The sequence below is a fragment of the Salvelinus fontinalis genome, chromosome 12 (assembly GCF_029448725.1).
Source record: "Salvelinus fontinalis isolate EN_2023a chromosome 12, ASM2944872v1, whole genome shotgun sequence".
NCBI lineage: Eukaryota > Metazoa > Chordata > Actinopteri > Salmoniformes > Salmonidae > Salvelinus > Salvelinus fontinalis.
Window position 1 is genome coordinate 36543868 of NC_074676.1, and position 21268 is coordinate 36565135.

Below are 21268 nucleotides of genomic sequence, written 5' to 3' on the forward strand. Positions count from 1 at the left end.
GTGGTATATTGGCAATATACCACAAACTAGTTACTTACGTAATTAGAGCAGTAAAAATAAATGTTTTGTCATACCCGTGGTATACGGTCTGATATACCACGGCTTTCAGCCAATCAGCATTCAGGGCTCGAACCACCCAGTTTATAATTTTAAATAACATTCTTAGAACTTCATCTGTCCAGTGTGTGTGATATGATGAAGTAAGTTCCCCTATGTTATTTTATTGTAGGAGAAATCTAAGTTAACTATATGTATTATGAGGCCTAAACTCATAGCATGTCCTTTATACCCATGCTATTGCTCCTTTATGTTATTCCTGGCAGTCTCCTTAGTTTATAGATGTTATGTTAAGCCTATTTCCACATAGTCACCTGGCACTACTTTGTTGTGTTCCTAACGTTTCCCTTTTTGTATTTCCCTTCCAGAGCACCACATCCAATCTATCTCCAAGGCCTTACAAGCCACAACTTCTAACACATCCTTCCCACCGGCTTTATAAAACCATCCAACCCCACCTCCACCTGCAATCTCCTTATTTGCATTTTGACGATGAGCCATGGTGGCAGCAGAAGTTAGTCCACCAAAAGCCTAGTCCTTTTCTTCAAGAACCATGAGGAAATGTTATGCTGAAGTACTGAAATTCCCACAGAACGTTTCGTAATGTTCTCTGAACTATTTGAGAACATTCCCAATTGTAACGGTCCTGACTAGTTTTATGTTGTTTTTGTATGTGTAATTGGTCAGGGCGTTAGTTTTGGGTGGGCAGTCTATGTTATCTGTTTCTATGTTGGTTTTGGTTGCCTGGTATGGCTCTTAATTAGAGGCAGGTGTTTTGCGTTCTCCTCTAATTAAGAGTCATATTTAGGTAGGGTGTTCTCACTGTTTGTTTGTGGGTGATTGTCTTCCGTGTTTGTGTTATGTTTGCACCATACGGAACTGTATACGGTTTGTTCGGTTTATGTAGTCTGTTTCCTATTCGTACGTTCTTCGTGTCTATGTAAGTTCTCATGTTTAGGTCAGTCTACGTCGTTTGTTATTTTGTATCATTTCAAGTATAGTTCGTGTTCGTTTTTCGTCTTGTTTAATAAATATGTATTCAAACTTCGCTGCGCCTTGGTTCCCTCAACACTCCTCCCTTTTCCGAAGATGGAGAGGAGGAGGATCGCCGTTACACCAATGTCAAATCAGTTAGAGAACATTAAACAAATCTAACTGTTTGAACTTTTAGGAAAGGTTCTGTCAAAGCAATGAAATACCAATATTATTTTGTTTGGTCAAGTTCCTTAAATGTGAGTGTTCCCTAAGCCATGCAACTATCCTGCGCCCTTCCCAGAAAGTTGTATGGGGAAGCGTTAAATGAACTATTTATTTTCAGGCATGAAACTTCCCTCATGAAGTCAAGAGCAAGCCCATTTGTAGCTATGGGCAACAGCAAATTCAGTCTAGCCAGATCTGATTTAACATTTGCCTGTGCTATTTCACATAGTAAATAACATTCGCTTGAATACAATTATTAACTTCATTGCCAGTTATCAATGTCTTACATTATACCCTCATTCCCTGCGCGGGGTAAAAGCAACCAATAGGTTTGCGACAGAGGGAGAGGTCCTCTTTAGGAACCGGGCACTTCAAGGTGGTTCAAATAGCTTTACTGCGCGCCACAAAACGTACGGAATCTCTTCTAACTGCTGGAAAATTGTCACCATTTTACATTCGATACATTTTTTTAGGGTCTGTGATTGCAAACTTGACATTTCCCCAAATAAGAATTATTAGGTTGAAAAGAAATGAAAGGGTTGCAAGCGCAATGTCTTTACTTTCTTGTGTTAAATTCAGTATTTTATGTCTCGTCTTTGGAAGAGGACCACTCCGTTCATACCCTTGGTGAGTAGCTAATCCATGAAACTACTGTTGAGAATTACTATTCTCCGTTTTGTGATCGGATTAGAAAACATTGCATTTGTGCCGCTAAAATGACATTTTCTGAAGAATCGAACTTTTCAGATTATTATAAATGTAATTGACAGCCTTTAGATACTGTCACTTAAATGATGAGGCTGTATCAAATTTCTGGGATTTTGTGATGACGTAGACTAAATTGTTAGTATAGGATATGACCTCAAGTATTCGACTGAACGCCCATTCATTCATGCGATTTTTGAGTAAGGTTACTATAATTAGGTATTGAAAAAAATCCTAATGTTGATGTATATTGGACATAAAAGTAGACAAAAGATAATGAACAAAAACAAAAATGCAACATGTGTTGGTCCCATGTTTCATGAGCTGAAATAAAAGATCCCAGAAATGTTCCATACACAAGAATGTTATTTCTCTCATTTTGTGCAAAAATGTATTTGTGCAAAAATGTATCACTGTTAGTGACCATTTTCTCCTTTGCCAAGATAATCCATCCACCTAACAGGTGTGGCATATCAATAAACTGATTAAACAGCATGATCATTACACAGGTGCACCTTGTGCTAGGGGAAAAAGGCCACAAAAATATGCAGTTTTGTCACACAACACAATGCCACAGATGTCTCAAGTTGAGGGAAAGTGCAATTGGCATGCTGACTGCAGGAATATCCACCAGAGCTGTTGAGTTGAATGTAAATTTTTCTACCATAAGCCGCCTCCAACGTGGCAGGAAGTCCAACTGGTAAGTCCAACTGGCCTCACAACCGAAGACCACGTCTAACCACACCAGCCCAGGACCTCCACATCAAGCTTCTTCACCTGTGGGATCGTCTGAGACCAGCCACTCTGACAGTTGATGAGTGTTTCTGTCTGTAATAAAGCCCTGTTGTGGGGAAAAACTCATTCTGATTGGCAGGGCCTGGCTCCCCAGTGGGTGGGCCTATGCCCACCTATGGCTGCGCCCCTACCAGTCATGTGAAATCCATAGATTAGGGTCTAATGAATGTATTTCAATTGATGGATTTCCTTAAATGAACTGTAACTCACTGAAATCATTGCAATTGTTGCATGTTGCATTTATATTTTTGTTCAGTATAGATAGGCTACAGAAACTCAAAAGTTTTATACAAAACTTGATGTAGGTCTTCTGCAATGGTGAAGTAAGACCTAAATGTAGTCAGATTGCATATGAATACAAAGGCTATGGTCTACTTATTATTCAAAATATAACATATTTGTGTCTGCTTTAACCGTCATGGAATGCAACCTCCATTCATTGCAGTGCAGTAGCTTAGTGCTTACCTATAGCCTTGGCCAAGGAGTCCGCTGACCCACTGTGAATGCAGCTACTTTTATACCCTGTGCGATTTGTCAGAGCTAGAGGAACAAAGCTGGGAAAAGCTGTGGTTTCTATGGGATCTGTCTGACCGACTGAACCCTAGTAGCCCCCATGGTACTGAGGGGCCTGTGCAGTCAGGCATCCCCACCACCACCAGTGTGATTTAAGATTAGAAATAGCAGCATGGATCAAAACATTTTATAATCCATAGGCCTACAGCTACTTTCTATTGTCTTGCATTCTGCCTGTCTGGTTTATGGTCCAATTAATATACAAATATTTCTAAAGCCAATGTGTTGTGTTCACATTCCTCTCTTAGATAATTTAATGGACAACTTCAAGGACTTGTTTCAAAAGAACGATGCCACTCCTCATGCCTACACCAAATTCTCCCTCCGGAAGCCTTTGATGCCAGAAGATGACATCTGTTACATCATCCCCGGCAACCCAGAGTCTCTCAAAGAATGCACTTTCAACAGCACCTCTAAAACTTTCCTTGTGATCCATGGCTGGACAGTAAGCCCCTCCAACCTGTAGCAGCATGTCTGTGACATTAAGTCCTTCACAACTATTGCTCAAAGGCTTGGATTCCCTGTCACTAACAAAAAACATTTGTGCTTTCTCTCTGCTGCAACAGGTGAGCGGCTTGTTTGAGAGCTGGGTGGCCAAACTGGTGTCAGCGCTGTATGAGAGAGAGCAGGATGCCAATGTGATCGTGGTGGACTGGCTGTACACAGCCCAGAACCACTATCCTGTAGCCGCCCAGAAAACCAAGATGGTGGGACAAGAGATCGCTCACTTCATTGACTGGCTGGAGGTTTGTACGATGACTCAACTTCTAAGTCACTGCACTGTTTTTCAGAGAAAGTATAAATAACATGTTATAAACAAAGTACAAAGATTTACTGTAAATTGTTTCTATTAGGGATGTGATAAATGGAAAAAAATTCTTACATTTAAACTGCAATTTTTTGTATCGGTTTTCCATTTAAAATTATTAATAAAAAAAAAATTGAATTCCATGTTAATTCACAATGCAGAATAATGGTCCTATTAAGTATGTACAGTGGCTTGCGAAAGTATTCACCCCCCTTGGCAATTTTCCTATTTTGTTGCCTTACAACCTGGAATTAAAATATATTTTTGGGGGGTTTGTATCATTTGATTTACATAACATGCCTACCACTTTGAAGATGCAAAATATGTTTTATTGTGAAACAAACAAGAAATAAGAAAAAAGAAAAAAGGAAAACTTGAGCATAACATAACTTTTCACCCGCCCAAAGTCAATACTTTGTAGAGCCACCTTTTGCAGCAAATACAGCTGCAAGTGTCTTGGGTTATGTCTCTATAAGCTTGGCACATCTAGCCACTGGGATTTTTGCCCGTTCTTCAAGGCTTAACTGCTCCAGCTCCTTCAAGTTGAATGGGCTCTGCTGGTGTACAGCAATCTTTTAGTCGTACCATAGATTCTCAATTTTATTGAGGTCTGGGCTTTGACTAGGCCATTCCAAGACATTTAAATGTTCCCCTTAAACCACCCGAGTGTTGCTTTAGCATTATGCTTTAATTGTTTTTGATGGTAGGCCACTCTGGTAGACCTACATTATGAGCAAATAGCCACAGTAGCCTACTTGGCCACTGTTAAAACTGTAACTTAAAGGGGATATAGCCTTAATTTTTACATTAAATGCACACTGGAAGTTACACAGAATTTTCTGAATTTCTGAGTTTGCGCTCAGCAGACCTGAAATTTGTTCAGTGCTTTAATTTATTTTTGAGGGAACATTGCACGCCACTTACAGACAAGTAAAATGCCTTTCATGTCTCCAGAGAAGGTTTCGTGTTGGCGTTTAAAAAGCCGTGGTTTGTCCTACCCTAACATAAACAAACATGCCGTAGCCGAAGCGCTTTCAAGGGGCCACACACCATTATATCTGAAAAGGGTAATCGATACAAGCTATACCAGTAGCCTATTGTAATTTCCTAATATGAGACAAAAACACCCCCACCCGCTCAGCAACGAAGAGGAGCTTACCCGTGCTCACAAGACTGGCCCGAAGATAGCTCTGTATCCTGGCTACATCGGTCCCATGAATAGCCTAAGCCTGGATATTATACATACAACAGACCGAAGACTGAACACACACTCTTGTCATTAGCAAAGAGAAAGAGCAGGCAGGCAGAACCGTGGCTATATGTCTTACTAATCTGAATCTCGCAATGTCTTAATTGTCTTGCATGCCTCGCGGATTCACCAAAGTAGCCTAAATTTCGCCTCTTCCTGTCTGGTTTTATTTCAATTCCGCAACTTTCCCCCAGGCCTTTTATTGCCATATAGTCTAGTTAGGCTACAACATGGAAGATAATATTTTGTGATAACTGCACTGTGATTTAAATTGTGGGTTAGAGATTTTTTTTAACATTAAGGATCCCAACTTTGTTTAAATGTTTTAACTTTTACATTTTCACACTCCTAGTTTCTATGGCAATGAACTTGACACTTTACTCCAATGTGTTTTATAGGAGGCAACCGACATCCCTCTTGAAAACCTCCACCTCATTGGCTACAGTCTGGGTGCTCATGTGGCAGGATTCGCTGGGAGTTACGCCTCTAATAAAGTGGGCAGAATAACTGGTAAATATAATGTCTTATAGAGAAACAAAGACCAGATAATAGCACTGTTGCTAATCATTAGTTGCTTCTTTGGCCTGCAAGAACTTTCTTTCATAGGGCTTTGGCTTGTTCCACTACCCACTGATTGGCCCGCTTCTCTTTACAGGTCTTGACCCAGCCGGTCCAGACTTTGAGGGAGAGCATGCTCACCACCGCCTGTCCCCAGATGATGCTCACTTTGTGGACGTTCTTCACACCTTCACACGGGGCTCTCTGGGCTTCAGCATCGGCATCCAGCAGCCTGTGGGTCATGTGGATATATACCCCAATGGAGGCAGTTTCCAGCCAGGCTGCAATCTGCAAAGCACCCTGGAGACTATTTCCAAATATGGTCTCTTTGGTGAGAATCACATCTAGATATTTTTGTGTGTCACTATAAAATTGGTGACATATTAGACATACACTTAGTGCACAAAATATTAAGGACACCTTCCCAATATTGAGTTGTAGCCTCCCCTTTGTCTTCAGAACAGCCTCAATTGGGGTTGATACACAAGGGAAACTGTTGAGCGTGAGACCCAGCAGCGTTGCAGTTCTTGACACAAACCTTGCACCCACTACCATACCCCGTTCAAAGACACTTACCTATTTTGTCTTGCCCATTCACCCTCTGAATGGCACATATACACAATCCACGTCTCAAGGCTTAACAATCATTCTTTAACCTGTCCCCTCCCCTTCATCTACACGGATTTGAAGTGGATTTAACAAGTGACATCAATAAGGGATCACAGTTTTCACCTGGATTCACCTGGTCAGTCTATGTCATGGAAAGAGCAGGTGTCCTTAATGTTCTGTATACTCAGTGTATATAACAACACTCGCAATCACTTTCCACACAATGACTCTGTTGTCAATTTGGGTACTGATGTATCATTGGCTAAGGCAGACATGTAATTGTCCACTTGTAACTTATTTGAAGATGGCAGGGCTTGTGAACAATAGGGTGGTGAAGTCAGTACAACAATATAACAGAAGTTGCAGTAACTTTGCAGCTAGTCGCTTATCTGTCTTTACGACTAACATTGTAGCTGTCAGCCTGACAAAGGCCCATTCATTACTGTTAAAACAGAGGCCCCCAAACATCACAGCTAGAGATAATCCCTTCAGGAGGTCACCAGCAACATAACTCTTTTTGTAGGGCCCCAGAAAAAGGTTGATATTACTATCTATAATGGTAACGTTAGGGAAGGAAACTTTCTCCTTCAATTGAGAATCTCAACTCTGGTTTTTGAACGTGGACCAGTAATGCAACTATACCCTTTATGTTCACAGCCATCACTGACATTCCCAGATGTTCCCATGAGCGTTCCATTCACCTGTTCATCGACTCCCTGGTCAACGAGCAGGAGGCCAGCATGGCATATCGCTGCGGGAGCAACGATATGTTCAACCGCGGAATGTGCCTCAGCTGCCGCAAGAACCACTGTAACACCGTGGGCTACAACATCAGAAAGATTCGCATGACACGCAGCATCAAGATGTACACCAAGACCAAAGACTTCATGCCGTTTAGAGTCTATCATTACCAGCTGAAGATCCACTTCTCCAGCAAGGTGGAAAGGTCTGAGATGGAGCCTTCATTGACAGTCTCTCTGATTGGAACCAAAGGAGAGGTTGAAGACCTCAAGCTGACACTGTGAGTACCTGCTCCAACAGGTAGTTAAATCCTAAACCATACAACAAAGCACATGCTATATCAACATAAGACACCTGACATCATTTATCACGTTTATAATTACATAAGTCTTTATGGTCTGTAGCTCAAGTTTTCGTGCTACTGTATTCTATGATTAGACATGACACCTTCACTCAGAGGTAAATTAGTTGTTCTTGTGAAGTGAGGTGACATTAACCTGTTGTCACGATCGTCTTTGGGTGAGAGAGAGGACCAAGGCGCAGCGTGTGGAAAATACATCTTCTCTTTATTTAGAAGAAGAAAAAACAAAACAAAACAACAAAATGACGAACGTGAAGCTATAAACGACTAAGTGCAAACATGCAACATAGACACAGACAATTACCCACAAACACCTAAAGCCTATGGCTGCCTTAAATATGGCTCCCAATCAGAGACAACAATAAACAGCTGTCTCTGATTGAGAACCAAATCAGGCAACCATAGACTTTCCTAAACACCTACACTGAACACAACCCCATACATACTAAAAACCTCTTAAACAATACACACACCCTAAACTAGACAAAAACACACAAAGACAACCCACCCCAACTCACGCCCTGACCAACTAAATAAATAAAAGAAAAAAGGAACAATAGGTCAGGAACGTGACATAACCCCTCCCCTTAAGGTGCGAACTCCGGGCGCAACAGCATAAAGTCTAGGGGAGGGTCTGGGTGGGCGTCTGTCCACGGTGGCGGCTCTGGCGCGGGCTCAGTACAGACGGGCAGTTCATGCGGCGCTTGGCAGACGGACAGTTCAGACGCCGCTTGGCAGACGGGCAGTTCAGGCGCCGTTGGGCAGACGGGCAGTTCAGGCACCGCTGGGCAGACGTCAGACTCTGGCCGGCTGAGACGCACTGTAGGCCTGGTGCGTGGTGCCGGAACTGGAGGTACCGGGCTACGGACACGCACCATCAGGCTAGTGCGGGGAACAACAACAGGGCACACTGGACTCTCAAGGCGTACTATAGGCCTGGTGCGTGGTACCGGCACTGGTGGTACCGGGCTGAGGGCACGCATCTCAGGGCTAGTGCGGGGAGCAGCAACAGGACGCACAGGACTCTGGGGACACACAGGAGGCTTGGTGCGTGGTGTAGGCACTGGTGGTAAAGGGCTGGAGACACATACCATAGGGCAAGTGCGTGGAGGAGGAACAGGGCTCTGGAGACACACTGGAAGCCTGGTGCGTGGTGTAGGCACTGGTGGTACTGGGCTGAGGCGGGAAGGTGGTGCCGGAAATACCGGACCGTGCAGGCGCACTGGCTCCCTTGAGCACTGAGCCTGCCCAACCTTACCTGGTTGTATGCTCCCCGTCGCCCGACCAGTGCGGGGAGGTGGAATAACCCGCACCGGGCTATGTAGGCGAACCGGGGACACCATGCGTAAGGCTGGTGCCATGTAAGCCGGCCCGAGGAGACGCACTGGTGACCAGATGCGTTGGACCGGCTTCATGACATCCGGCTCAGCGCTCAATCTAGCCCGGCCGATACGTGGAGCTGGAATGTACCGCACCGGGCTATGCACGCGTACAGGAGACACCATGCACTCTACTGCATAACACGGTGTCTGCCCGTACTCTCGCTCTCCACGGTAAGTACAGGGAATAGGCGCAGGTCTCCTACCTGACTTCGCCACACTCCCTTTAAGGCCCCCCCCAATAAATTTTTTGGGCTGACTCACAGGCTTCCTACAGCGTCTTCGTGCTGCCTCCATTCGCCGGTATCCCTCCTCGCACTGCGCCAGAGAATCCCAGGCGGGCTCCGGCACTCGCCCTGGGTCGATCGCCCACCTGTCGATCTCCTCCCACGTAGTGTAGCCCAGATCCTGATCCTATTGCCATAAATCCTGTGTAGGTGGGTCCTGTTGCCGCTTGACACGCCGCTTGGTCCAATTCAGGTGGGTAATTCTGTCACGATCGTCTTTGGGTGAGAGAGAGGACCAAGGCGCAGCGTGTGGAAAATACATCTTCTCTTTATTTAGAAGAAGAAAAAACAAAACAAAACAACAAAATGACGAACGTGAAGCTATAAACGACTAAGTGCAAACATGCAACATAGACACAGACAATTACCCACAAACACCTAAAGCCTATGGCTGCCTTAAATATGGCTCCCAATCAGAGACAACAATAAACAGCTGTCTCTGATTGAGAACCAAATCAGGCAACCATAGACTTTCCTAAACACCTACACTGAACACAACCCCATACATACTAAAAACCCCCAAACAATACACACACCCTAAACTAGACAAAAACACACAAAGACAACCCACCCCAACTCACGCCCTGACCAACTAAATAAATAAAAGAAAAAAGGAACAATAGGTCAGGAACGTGACACCTGTTGAGCATCTATGCTCTTTCTCATTGGCAGAAAGGAGAAGATTACGACCAATAAGACCCATTCCTTCCTGTTGGTAGCGGAGAAAGACATAGGTGACCTCCTGATGGTAAAGTTCAAGTGGCAGGAGTCTAACTGGTCAGCCTCGTCCATGCTCAAAATGGTGTCATCTTGGTGGTCAGGTGACTCTGTGGATTCTGAAGTGGAGGTTCACAAAATACGCATCAGAGTCGGGGAGACGCAGAAAAAGTGAGTTTTGAGAGGCCTAATTTATTTTAAAATCACGAAATGAAGACAATTGTCATCCATAAAATCATTAGAAATATGAACATTTTGAAAAATCTGTGCAGAAATGGACTGTATGATGTATTCTGTGTGATGCATATAATGCAAAATGCAGTATACCGGCTGTATTTCTGTAATTTGAATTAATTTATATATCTTGAATTTGATTGCTGACATTTAAAACATTTTGGCACTATACCAACAATGGGCTAATAGTTTTTGTGTGGAATTTACCTTAAAAAAATGTTTAAGTAGTTGACTTGACCTTTAATATTCTATTCTTGTTTGACCCTTTTCCAGGATGGTGTTCTGCATTAAAGGTCCTCATGCCCTCAGCTTACAACAGGAAGTGACGTTTGTAAAATGCAAAATTAATGGGAAAAAACAAACATAAAAAAGGTGATAATTATTTTTTTTTTAACAGCTATTTTTTTTCTTCTTGCAATACTTTTTTCCTGCATTATTGCCAGTCAGGGATCCATTGACAAAAATCCTGTTGGTTTTACAGAGTTAACCTCAGGAACCGCTAATATTGAATGTATGGAGCAACGGACGATTGCCCTCCTTCCACTGCCGAAGCACTTAGAAAAATAATTTATACAGCTGTAAATGATTTTGTCATTCAAACTATAGAAATACATTTCCACCTTGTATATAGTGTACAGAAATGTGTTATTACAAATGTGTGAATATTTGTATTTATTTATTTTTTAAGTCTACTTGTGCCACATCAACTACGATGTGGTGCTAAAGGATAGTGAATGCCATTGTCTTTGCTGATTTTCTGGCAACCCCAAAGAGATGGTTCTTATACAAAGTCGTTGGTGCCTCTGACTGACGGCAATCCATAGACAGAATGAGAAGAGGCCTCGAGGTACCTGCAGTTAAAGCCTCATGTGTTGCCTATGTTATGTTTAAACTGACAGAGCATTCACCATTGTCGTCCTCAATACTTTGTGATTATAGGATCGGACTCAGTGTGCCTTAAAATAACTTATTGTCAATTAACTTGTCTTAACCTACCGCATGTATTTGTTGATACTGTATGTTTTTTTTCATAGTTATTTGTATCTTTTACATGGTGTTTGAGACAGTAATATTGTGAGGTCCGAAATGCAAATTATTCCCGATAACTTTGTGATTATAGTCAAGCACTTGAGCAGTAATGCATTGACTGCTGTTTTTATACAAGTAAATTCATTTGAGACCAGCAATAGTCCGGCCTTTGCAGCCGAATACACTACATATCAGTGGGATAACCGTTATTACAATGTTATACAATATTATACCTTTTAAAACAAAAATAATAATTACAACTGTTTATACAGAACCCTTACCTCTGTTTCATTGCAAGTGCTTATGTGATGTATTTAACTGACATATCCATGGTTGCTGCTGAACTATAACCCAAATAATGTTCATTTAGCTGTGGATGCCATTTTATAACTGTGAACAGGAAGCTTCTCTGAAATAAGTCAATGAGTGGTTCTTGTAAAGTGAGTCGACATCAACAATAGAAACATGACAGCCTTCCTCAGTAGACTGCACAGTTTACTTTGCATCATAGTTTAAGTTACAGGTAATAATTTGCAGGTAATGAGGATATTATAAACAATGTTATTGTGATCATATCTAAATGTCAGACTATTTTCAACAGCACTGAGTAGGCTAATTATAACAAATATGATATATTTTGAGATCGGTATTGTAAATCATTGTGACTCATTTAATTTCTGCCTGTTCTATTGAGCCTGTATAAAGGGGAGATGAAACACTTTTGCACTGAAAACGGAGAAAAGGTTACTAAAGCGGTTACTTGCTAAGTGCTCCATGTGTAAATACCATGTTGGCATATACTTCTATGGTACAGAATATTACTATATTTTTTTTTACCCTCTTTTACCTCTGAAGGTATATCTGCATTCTATTGATACCTGTAAATACTGTATGTGACTATATACATATTTTAATAAATTGGAACTGCTATTTTGAAGAAGAATGAGTGCTTTAATGGAAAGATAGTTGTAAACATGAACATTTTTCCAGGATCATCCTTAGAAATACTATAAAGTATAAACCCATTCACACATCCAAGCAGAGATAAACAGACAATATCATTCAATAATACACAATCTACATTAAATTTCAGAACATATAACAAAGCTTCCAGTGACTTCCCGCTCCTTAATCTTATTCAAGTAAGGGGTGGCAGGTAGCCTAGTAGTTAAGAGCATTGGGCCAGTAACCGAAGGTCTCCGTTTCAAAATCCCCCAAGCCAACTAGGTGAAAAATCTGCCAATGTGCCCTTGACCAAGGCACTTAACCCTAATTGCTCCTGTAAGTCACTCTGGATAAGAACGTCTGCTAAAATGTAAAAAGGTGTCACGCCCTGACCTTAGAGAGCCTGTTAATTTCTCTATTTGGTTAGGTCAGGGTGTGATTTGGGTGGGCATTCTAGTTTTCTATTTCTTTGTTGGTCAGGTATGGTTCCCAATCAGAGGGGACAAGACCCTGCCATGGAAGCAGGCGGAGGCAGCGAGAGAGGAACGGCGACGAGACCAGGAATATAGGACTCGACGCAAGCACGAGAGGCAGCCCCCACATTTTTGGGGGGAGGGGCACACGGAGTGGTCGGCGGAGCCGAGGGGTGAACCAGAGCCAGTCAGCGAGTCGAGTGAGGAGCTCGACGCAAGATTCCGGAGAGAGGTGCTGTTGTTGAGAGCGCTGCAGAGAGGGCGTGCTGAGGAGCGTGATACCAGTCCGGTGTCATGTGCACCGGTTTCACACATCTGGCCTTCGGTGCGCCTCCCCAGTCCGGTGCGTCCTGTGTTTCCTCCGCGCACTCGCCCTGGGGTGTGTGTCACCGTTCAGGCACCATGTTATGCGGTTCTACGCACTGTGTCTCCAGTGCGCTTTCACAGCCCAGTGCGTCCTGTGCCAGAGCCCCGCACTTGCCGGGCTAAAGTGAGCATCCAGCCAGGACGGGTTGTGCCAGCTCTACGCTCCAGACCTCCAGTGCGCCTCCACAGTCCATTACGTCCTATGCCTCCTCCTCGGCACTCGCCCTGAGGTATGTGTCATTAGCCCGGTGCCACCTGTACCGGTCCCACGCATCAGGCCTCCAGTGCACCTCCGCAGTCCAGAGCTTCCGGCGACAGTACCCAGTCCAGAGCTTCTGGCGACAGTTCCCAGTCCAGAGCTTCCAGCGACAGTTCACAGTCCAGAGCTTCCGGCGACAGTTCCCAGTCCAGAGCTTCCGGCGACAGTTCCCAGGCCAGAGCTTCCGGCGATGTTTCACAGTCCGGAACCTCCTGAGGTGGTCCACAGTCCGGAACCTCCTGAGACGGTCCACAGTCCGGAACCTCCTGAGACGGTCCACAGTCCGGAACCTCCTGAGACGGTCCACAGTCCGGAACCTCCTGAGACGGTCCACAGTCCGGAACCTCCTGAGACGGTCCACAGTCCGGAACCTCCTGAGATGGTCCACAGTCCGGAACCTGCTGTGATGATCCATGGCACAAAGCCTGCAGTGATGATCCATGGCCCGAAGCCTCCAGTAACGATCCAAGGTCCGGAGTCTCCAGCGACGGTCGGCAGTCCAGAGCCTCCAGCGACGGTCGGCAGTCCAGAGCCTCCAGCGACGGTCGGCAGTCCAGAGCCTCCAGCGACGGTCTGCAGTCCAGAGCCTACAATGACGGTCGGCAGTCCAGAGCCTCCAGCGACGGTCGGCAGTCCAGAGCCTCCGGCGACGATCTACGATCCAGAGTCCCCGGCGACGATCTACGGTCGGGAGCCTCCGGCGGCGATCCACAGTCCGGCGACGATCCACGGTCCGGTTCCACGGAAGCGGAGGGATCAGCAAGCGGAGCGGGGTCTACGCCCCGAACCGGAGCCGCCACCGAGGCTAGATGCCCACCCGGACCCTCCCTCATAGAGTCAGGTTTTGCGGCCGGAGTCCGCACCTTTGGGTGGGGGGGTACTGTCACACTGACCTTAGAGAGCCTGTTAATTTCTCTATTTGGTTAGGTCAGGGTGTGATTTGGGTGGGCATTCTAGTTTTCTACTTCTTTGTTGGCCGGGTATGGTTCCCAATCAGAGGCAGCTGTCTATCGATGTCTCTGATTGGGAATCACACTTAGGCAGCCTGTTTTCCACCTGAGTTTGTGGGATCTTGTTTTTGCACTGTAGCTGTTAGCCCTGCAGAACTTTACGTTCGTTGATCTTTTGTTGTTTTTTTGGTGTTCATTCGAAAATAAATTAAGATGTACACTTTCCCCGCTGCGCTTTGGTCTCATTCCGACGACGGACGTAACAAAAGGGGTAATCACATCTTTTTACTGGAACCTTCAACAATAGAAACACGCCTATCAAATGTTCAAAAGGGGGCTTTTGACAAATTACAGATTAAAACCAACCATTTTCACCCTGTTTAAATTATTTTAAATTAAGCAATACAGAGTTGCTTAAAATTCCAATTTCATCCTCCACATGAGGCAGAACAAATATTACAGCAAATAATGTCACTAAACTCTAAATCGTAAAATGTATATGTTTAATTTAAGGTTAAAATTAAATATTTTTTTATGTCCCAGTACCATAGCATCGGGTTTATGAACTGCTATACAAAACAACAACTGACGCATCAATCCATGCTTCTCAATTTAAACTATTATATAAAATTCTTGGCACAAAAAGAAAGCTCAATATATGGGGCATTGAACAGTCAGCCTTGTGCAGACTCTGCCACAAGGAAACAGAATCAATAGATCATCTATTTTGGTACTGTCCTTCTGTGGTTCGGTTTTGGAGTCAGGTCCAGAAGTGGTTGTAAGTGATAATATCTGTGTTCAGATGGATATACAAACAGTACTGTTAGGAGATCTTAAAAACCATGATCAATCAATGGGAAATATGATTATACTCATAGGTAAAGTTTTTATTTTTAGAGCAATCTTGGTAGAAATGGTAAAAAAAAATAGAGGCTCAAGACCTTCATAAGACATCACAGTAAAATAGAAGGATGTATCGCAAAAGGAAATAGTAAAATGGAATTGTACTGGGAAAGATGGTGTCACGCACTGATCTGTTTCACCTGTCCTTGTGATCGTCTCCACCCCCTCCAGGTGTCGCTTATTTTCCCCAGTGTATTTATCCCTGTGTTTCCTGTCTCTCTGTGCCAGTTCATCTGGTATGTTTCCAAGTCAACCAGCGGTTTTCTCTTTCTCCTGCTATTTGCATTTTCCTTTTTCTAGTCCTCCCGGTGTTGACCCTTGCCTGTTTCTGGACTCTGTACCTGTCTGCCTGACCATTCTGCCTGCCTCGACCACGAGCCTGTCTGCCACTCTGTACCTCCTGGACTCTGATCTGGTTTTGACCTTTTTTGCCTGTCCACGACCATTCTCTTGCCTACCCTTTGGATTAATAAACATTGTAAGACTCCAACCATCTGCCTCCTGTTTCTGCATTTGGGTCTCGCCTTGTGCCTTGATAGAAGGGTTAGTCTGGGGACATCTGTAACGGTGGTCCTCCCTCTCTTCAGTCGAAAAGGAGGAGTATTTATCGAACCAAGGCGCAGTGGAGTTTGAACACATATTTATTAAACGAAAACACGAACTTAACTAAACTAACAAAAACAACAAACGGTGTAGACAGACCTAGACGACGAACTTACATGAAACAAGAAGAACGCACGAATAGAGAAAACAGGCTACACAAAAACAACGATGAACAAAACAAACCGAAAACAGTCCCGTGTGGTGCAACGACATACACAAACACGGAAGACAATCACCCACAACGAACACTGTGACAACGCCTACCTAAATATGACTCTTAATTAGAGGAACGCCAAACACCTGCCTCTAATTAAGAGCCATACCAGGCAACCCAAAACCAACACAGAAACAGAAAACATAGAATGCCCACCCAACCTCACGTCCTGACCAACTAACACACATAACAAACTAACATAAATAGGTCAGGAACGTGACATTACCCCCCCCCATAAGGTGCGAACTCCGGGCGCACCAGCACAAAGTCTAGGGGAGGGTCTGGGTGGGCATCTGACCATGGTGGTGGCTCAGGCTCCGGGCGAGGTCCCCACCCCACCATAATCCATCCTAGCCTCCATCTCCCCCTAAGAATGTCCACCCTCCTTTTACCCCAACAAAATCCCCTTAGTAACATCACTGATAGGGACAGCACCGGGACAGAGAGATAGATCAAGACAGAGGGATAGATAAGAATATAGAGGTAGATCAAGATAGAGACGGAGATAATGATAGAGGGGCAACTCCGGACTGAAAGGCAGCTCCGGACAGAGAGACAGCTCTGGACTGATGGGCAGTTCTGGGTATATAGCCGTTTCAGGCTGAAGGGCAGCTTATGGCTGACTGACGAATCTGGACGCTCATGGCAGGCTGACGGCTCTCGACGCTCATGGCTGGCTGACGGCTCTCGACGCTCATGGCTGGCTGACGGCTCTCGACGCTCATGGCTGGCTGACGGCTCTCGACGCTCATGGCTGGCTGACGGCTCTCGACGCTCATGGCAGGCTGACGGCTCTCGACGCTCATGGCTCTCTGACGGCTCTGGCTGCTTATGGCTCGCTGGCGGCTCTGGCAGATCCTGTCTGGTTGGCGGCTCTGGCAGATCCTGTCTAGTTAGCGGCTCTGGCAGATCCTGTCTGGTTGGCGGCTCTGGCAGATCCTGTCTGACGGGCGGCTCTAGCGGCTCCTGTCTGGCGGGCGGCTCTAGCGGCTCCTGTCTGGCGGACGGCTCTGTAGGCTCATGGCAGACGGGCGGCTTTGCAGGCTCATGGCAGACGGGCGGCTTTGCAGGCTCATGGCAGACGGATGGCTCAGACGGCGCTGGGGAGACGGATGGCTCAGATGGCGCTGGGGAGACGGATGGCTCAGATGGCGCTGGGGAGACGGATGGCTCAGATGGCGCTGGGGAGACGGATGGCTCAGATGGCGCTGGGGAGACGGATGGCTCTGGCCGGATAAGGCGCACTGTAGACCTGGTGCGTGGTGCCGGAACTGGAGGCACCGGGCTAAGGATACGCACCTTCCTACTAGTGCGGGGAGCAGGGACAGGGCACACTGTACTCTCAAAGCCCACTCTATACCTGGTGCGAGGTACCGGCACTGGTGACACCGGGCTGAGGACAAGCACAACAGGATTAGTAGGGGGAGAAGATACAGTGTGTACAGGGCTCTGGAGACGCACAGGAGGCTTAGTGCGTGGTGCCGGAACTGGAGGCACCGAACTGGATACACGCACTACAGGGAGAGTGCGTGGAGGAGGAACAGGGCTCAGGAGACGCACTGGTAGCCTAGTGCGTAGTGTAGGCACTGTAGGTACTAGGCTGGGGCGGGGAGGTGGCGCCGGAAATACCGGACCGTGGAGGCGTACTGGCACTCTTGAGCATTGAGCCTGCCCAACCTTACCTGGTTGAATACTCCCGGTTGCCCGACCAGTGCAGGGAGGTGGAATAACCCGCACCGGCCTATGTAGGCGAACCGGGGAAACCATGCGTAAGGCAGGTGCCATGTATGCCGGCCCGAGGAGACGCACTGGAGACCAGACGCGTTGAGCCGGCCTCATGACACCTGGCTCAATACCCAATCTAGCCCTACCAGTGCGGGGAGGTGGAATAACCCGCACTGGCCTATGCACTCGTACAGGAGACACCGTGCGCTCTACTGCGTAACACGGCGCCTGCCCGTACTCCCGCTCTCCACGGTAAGCCTGGGAAGTGGGCGCAGGTCTCCTACCTGCCCTTGGCCCACTACCTCTTAGCCCCCCCCCAAGAAATTTTTGGGTGTTACTCACGGGCTTTTTGGGCTTCCGTGCCAGACGCGTTCCCTCATAACTCCGGTTCCTCTCTCCGGTAGCCTCTGCTCTCCTCAGTGCCTCCAGCTGTTCCCATGGGAGGCGATCCCTACCAGCCAGGATCTCCTCCCATGTGTAGCAACCTTTTCCGTCCAATATATCGTCCCAAGTCCATTCCTCCTTCTTTTCCTGTCCCTTACTCCGTTTACTCCGCTGCTTGGCTCTGGTATGGTGGGTGATTCTGTAACGGTGGTCCTCCCTCTCTTCAGTCGAAAAGGAGGAGTATTTATCGAACCAAGGCGCAGTGGAGTTTGAACACATATTTATTAAACGAAAACACGAACTTAACTAAACTAACAAAAACAACAAACGGTGTAGACAGACCTAGACGACGAACTTACATGAAACAAGAAGAACGCACGAATAGAGAAAACAGGCTACACAAAAACAATGATGAACAAAACAAACCGAAAACAGTCCCGTGTGGTGCAACGACATACACAAACACGGAAGACAATCACCCACAACGAACACTGTGACAACGCCTACCTAAATATGACTCTTAATTAGAGGAACGCCAAACACCTGCCTCTAATTAAGAGCCATACCAGGCAACCCAAAACCAACACAGAAACAGAAAACATAGAATGCCCACCCAACCTCACGTCCTGACCAACTAACACACATAACAAACTAACATAAATAGGTCAGGAACGTGACAACATCTGCGGATTGGAATTAAGATTATGGATTGATTGGGCAACACACTTGGAACCAAGTAAGATCAGGAAATAAACTATATACAGTTGAAGTCGCAAGTTTACATACACCTTAGCCAAATACATTTAAACTCAGTTTTTCACAATTCCTGACATTTAATCCAAGTAAAAATTCCCTGTTTTAGGTCAGTTTGGATCACCACTTTATTTTAAGAATGTGAAATGTCAGAATAATAGTAGAGAGAATTATTTATTTCAGCTTTTTTTTCTTTCTTAACATTCCCAGTGGGTCAGAAGTTTACATATACTCAATAAAAATTTGGTAGCATTGCCTTTCAATTCTTTAACCTGGGTCAAACATTACGGGTAGCCTTCCACAAGCTTCCCACAATAAGTTGGGTGAATTTTGGCCCATTCCTCCTGACAGAGCTGGTGTAACTGAGTCAGGTTTGTAGGCCTCCTTGCACGCACATCCTTTTTCAGTTTTTCTGCCCACAAAATGTCTATGGGATTGAGGTCAGGGCGTTGTGATGGCCACTCCAATACCTTGACTTTGTTGTCCTTAAACCATTTTGCCACAACTTTGGAAGTATCCTTGGGGTCATTGTCAATTTGGAAGACCCATTTTCAACCAAGCTTTAACTTCCTGACAGATGTCTTAAGATGTTGCTTCAATATATACACGTAATTTTCCTCCTTCATGATGACATCTATTTTGTGAAGTGCACCAGTCCCTCCTGCAGCAAAGCACCCCCACAACATGATGCTGCCACCACCGTGCTTCACGTTTGGGATGGTGTTCTTCGGCGTGCAAGCATCCCCCTTCTCCTCCAAACATAATGATGGTCATTATGGCCAAACAGTTCTATTTTTGTTTGATCAGACCAAAGGACATTTCTCCAGAAAGTACGATCTTTGTTCTCATGTGCAGTTGAAAACCGTAGTCTGTCTTTTTTATGGCGGTTTTGGAGCAGTGGCTTCTTTCTTGCTGAGCGGCCTTTCTGGTTATGTCGACGTAGGACTTGTTTTACTGTGGATATAGATACTTTTTTTACCTGTTTCCTCCAGCATCTTCACAAGGTCCTTTGCTGTTGTTCTGGGATTGATTTGCACTTTTCGCACCAAAGTACGTTAATCTCTAGGAGACAGAATGTGTTTCCTTCCTGAGCGGTATGACGGCTGCGTGGTCCTATGGTGTTTATACTTGCATACTATTGTTTGTACAGATGAACGTGGTACTTTCAGGCATTTGGAAATTGCTCCCAAGGATGAACCAGACTTGTGGAGGTCTACAATTTATTTTCTGAGGTCTTGGCTGATTTCTGTTGATTTTCCCATGATGTCAAGTAAAGAGGCACTGAGTTTGAAGGTAGGCCTTGAAATACATCTACAGGTACACCTCCAATTGACTCAAATTATGTCAATTAGCCTATCAGAAGCTTCTAAAGCCATGATATTATTCTCTGGAATTTTCCAAGCTGTTTAAAGGCACAATCAACTTCGTGTATGTAAACTTCTGACCAACTAGAATTGTGATACAGTGAATTATAAGTTAAATAATCTGTCTGCAAACAATTGTTGGAAGAATTACTTAGATGTCAGTACATGTCCTAACCGACTTGCCAAATCTATAGTTTGTTAATAACCTCTTGACGCTAGGGGTCAGATTTTTATTTTATTTTTAAATAACGTTCCCAAGGTAAACAGACTATTTCTCAGGTCCAGATCGTAGAACATGCATATAATTTACAGATTAGGATAGAAAACACTCCAAAGTTTCCAAAACTGTCAAATATTGTCTGTGAGTATAACAAAACTGATTCTGCAGTTTTGTTATACTCATAGAAGTGATTTCTTTAAAAAAATCTGTGTTTCCTGGCCCATCTTTCTTCCATTTAAAGGGGTATCAACCAGATTCCGTTTCCAATGGCTTCCTCAGGCTATGACCAGCCTTTAGACATAGTTTCAGGCTTTTATTTTGAAAAATGAGCAAGATTTTTCAAAACTAGTCAGGTGTCCTCTGAATAGTTCCTGCGCGTGAGAGGGTAGCTCTCCATTTTCTTTTTCTATCTTATTGAATAGGTTACGGTTCGGTTGAAATATTATCGATTATGTTTGTTAAAAACAACCTGAGGATTGATTATAAAAAACATTTGACATGTTTCTACGACCATTACGGATACGTTTTGGAATTATCGTCGAACGGAACGAGGCTTTGGTTTTCTGAACATAACGCGCAACCCAAATTGCGTTTTTTTGTTATAAAAGTAATATTTATCGAACAAAAATAACATTTGTTGTGTAACTGGGAGTCTCGTGAGTGCAAACATCCGAAGATTATCAAAGGTAAGCGATTAATTTTATTGCTTTTCTGACTTTCGTGACCAAGCTAACCAAGCTAATATAAGGCTAACTGTTCTACCATTGATTGATACACTCACAAAAGCTTAGATTGCTTTCGTTGCAA

The 21268-nt window shown here is 44.8% G+C and overlaps 1 protein-coding gene across 1 annotated transcript; it reads left to right on the forward strand.

The window, feature by feature from the left end:
- The first annotated feature begins 915 nt into the window (after positions 1-915).
- On the forward strand, positions 916-12239 carry LOC129867285 (lipoprotein lipase-like). Its single transcript, XM_055940580.1, has 8 exons — positions 916-1884; positions 3579-3775; positions 3897-4076; positions 5786-5897; positions 6043-6276; positions 7212-7575; positions 9995-10210; positions 10547-12239. Exons 1-8 carry the CDS (start codon positions 1788-1790, stop codon positions 10638-10640), a joined length of 1494 nt encoding a protein of 497 aa, XP_055796555.1. The 5' UTR covers positions 916-1787; the 3' UTR covers positions 10641-12239.
- The last annotated feature ends 9029 nt before the right edge of the window (positions 12240-21268 follow it).

Bases quoted from the DNA above. Each gene is read 5' to 3' on its own strand.
- LOC129867285 (XM_055940580.1), top strand. From the start codon at position 1,788: ATGAAAGGGTTGCAAGCGCAATGTCTTTACTTTCTTGTGTTAAATTCA. The intron at 1,885-3,578 runs GTGAGTAGCTAA...TTCCTCTCTTAG, and splicing joins CCACTCCGTTCATACCCTTG to ATAATTTAATGGACAACTTC. The intron at 7,576-9,994 runs GTGAGTACCTGC...TCTCATTGGCAG, and splicing joins GAAGACCTCAAGCTGACACT to AAAGGAGAAGATTACGACCA.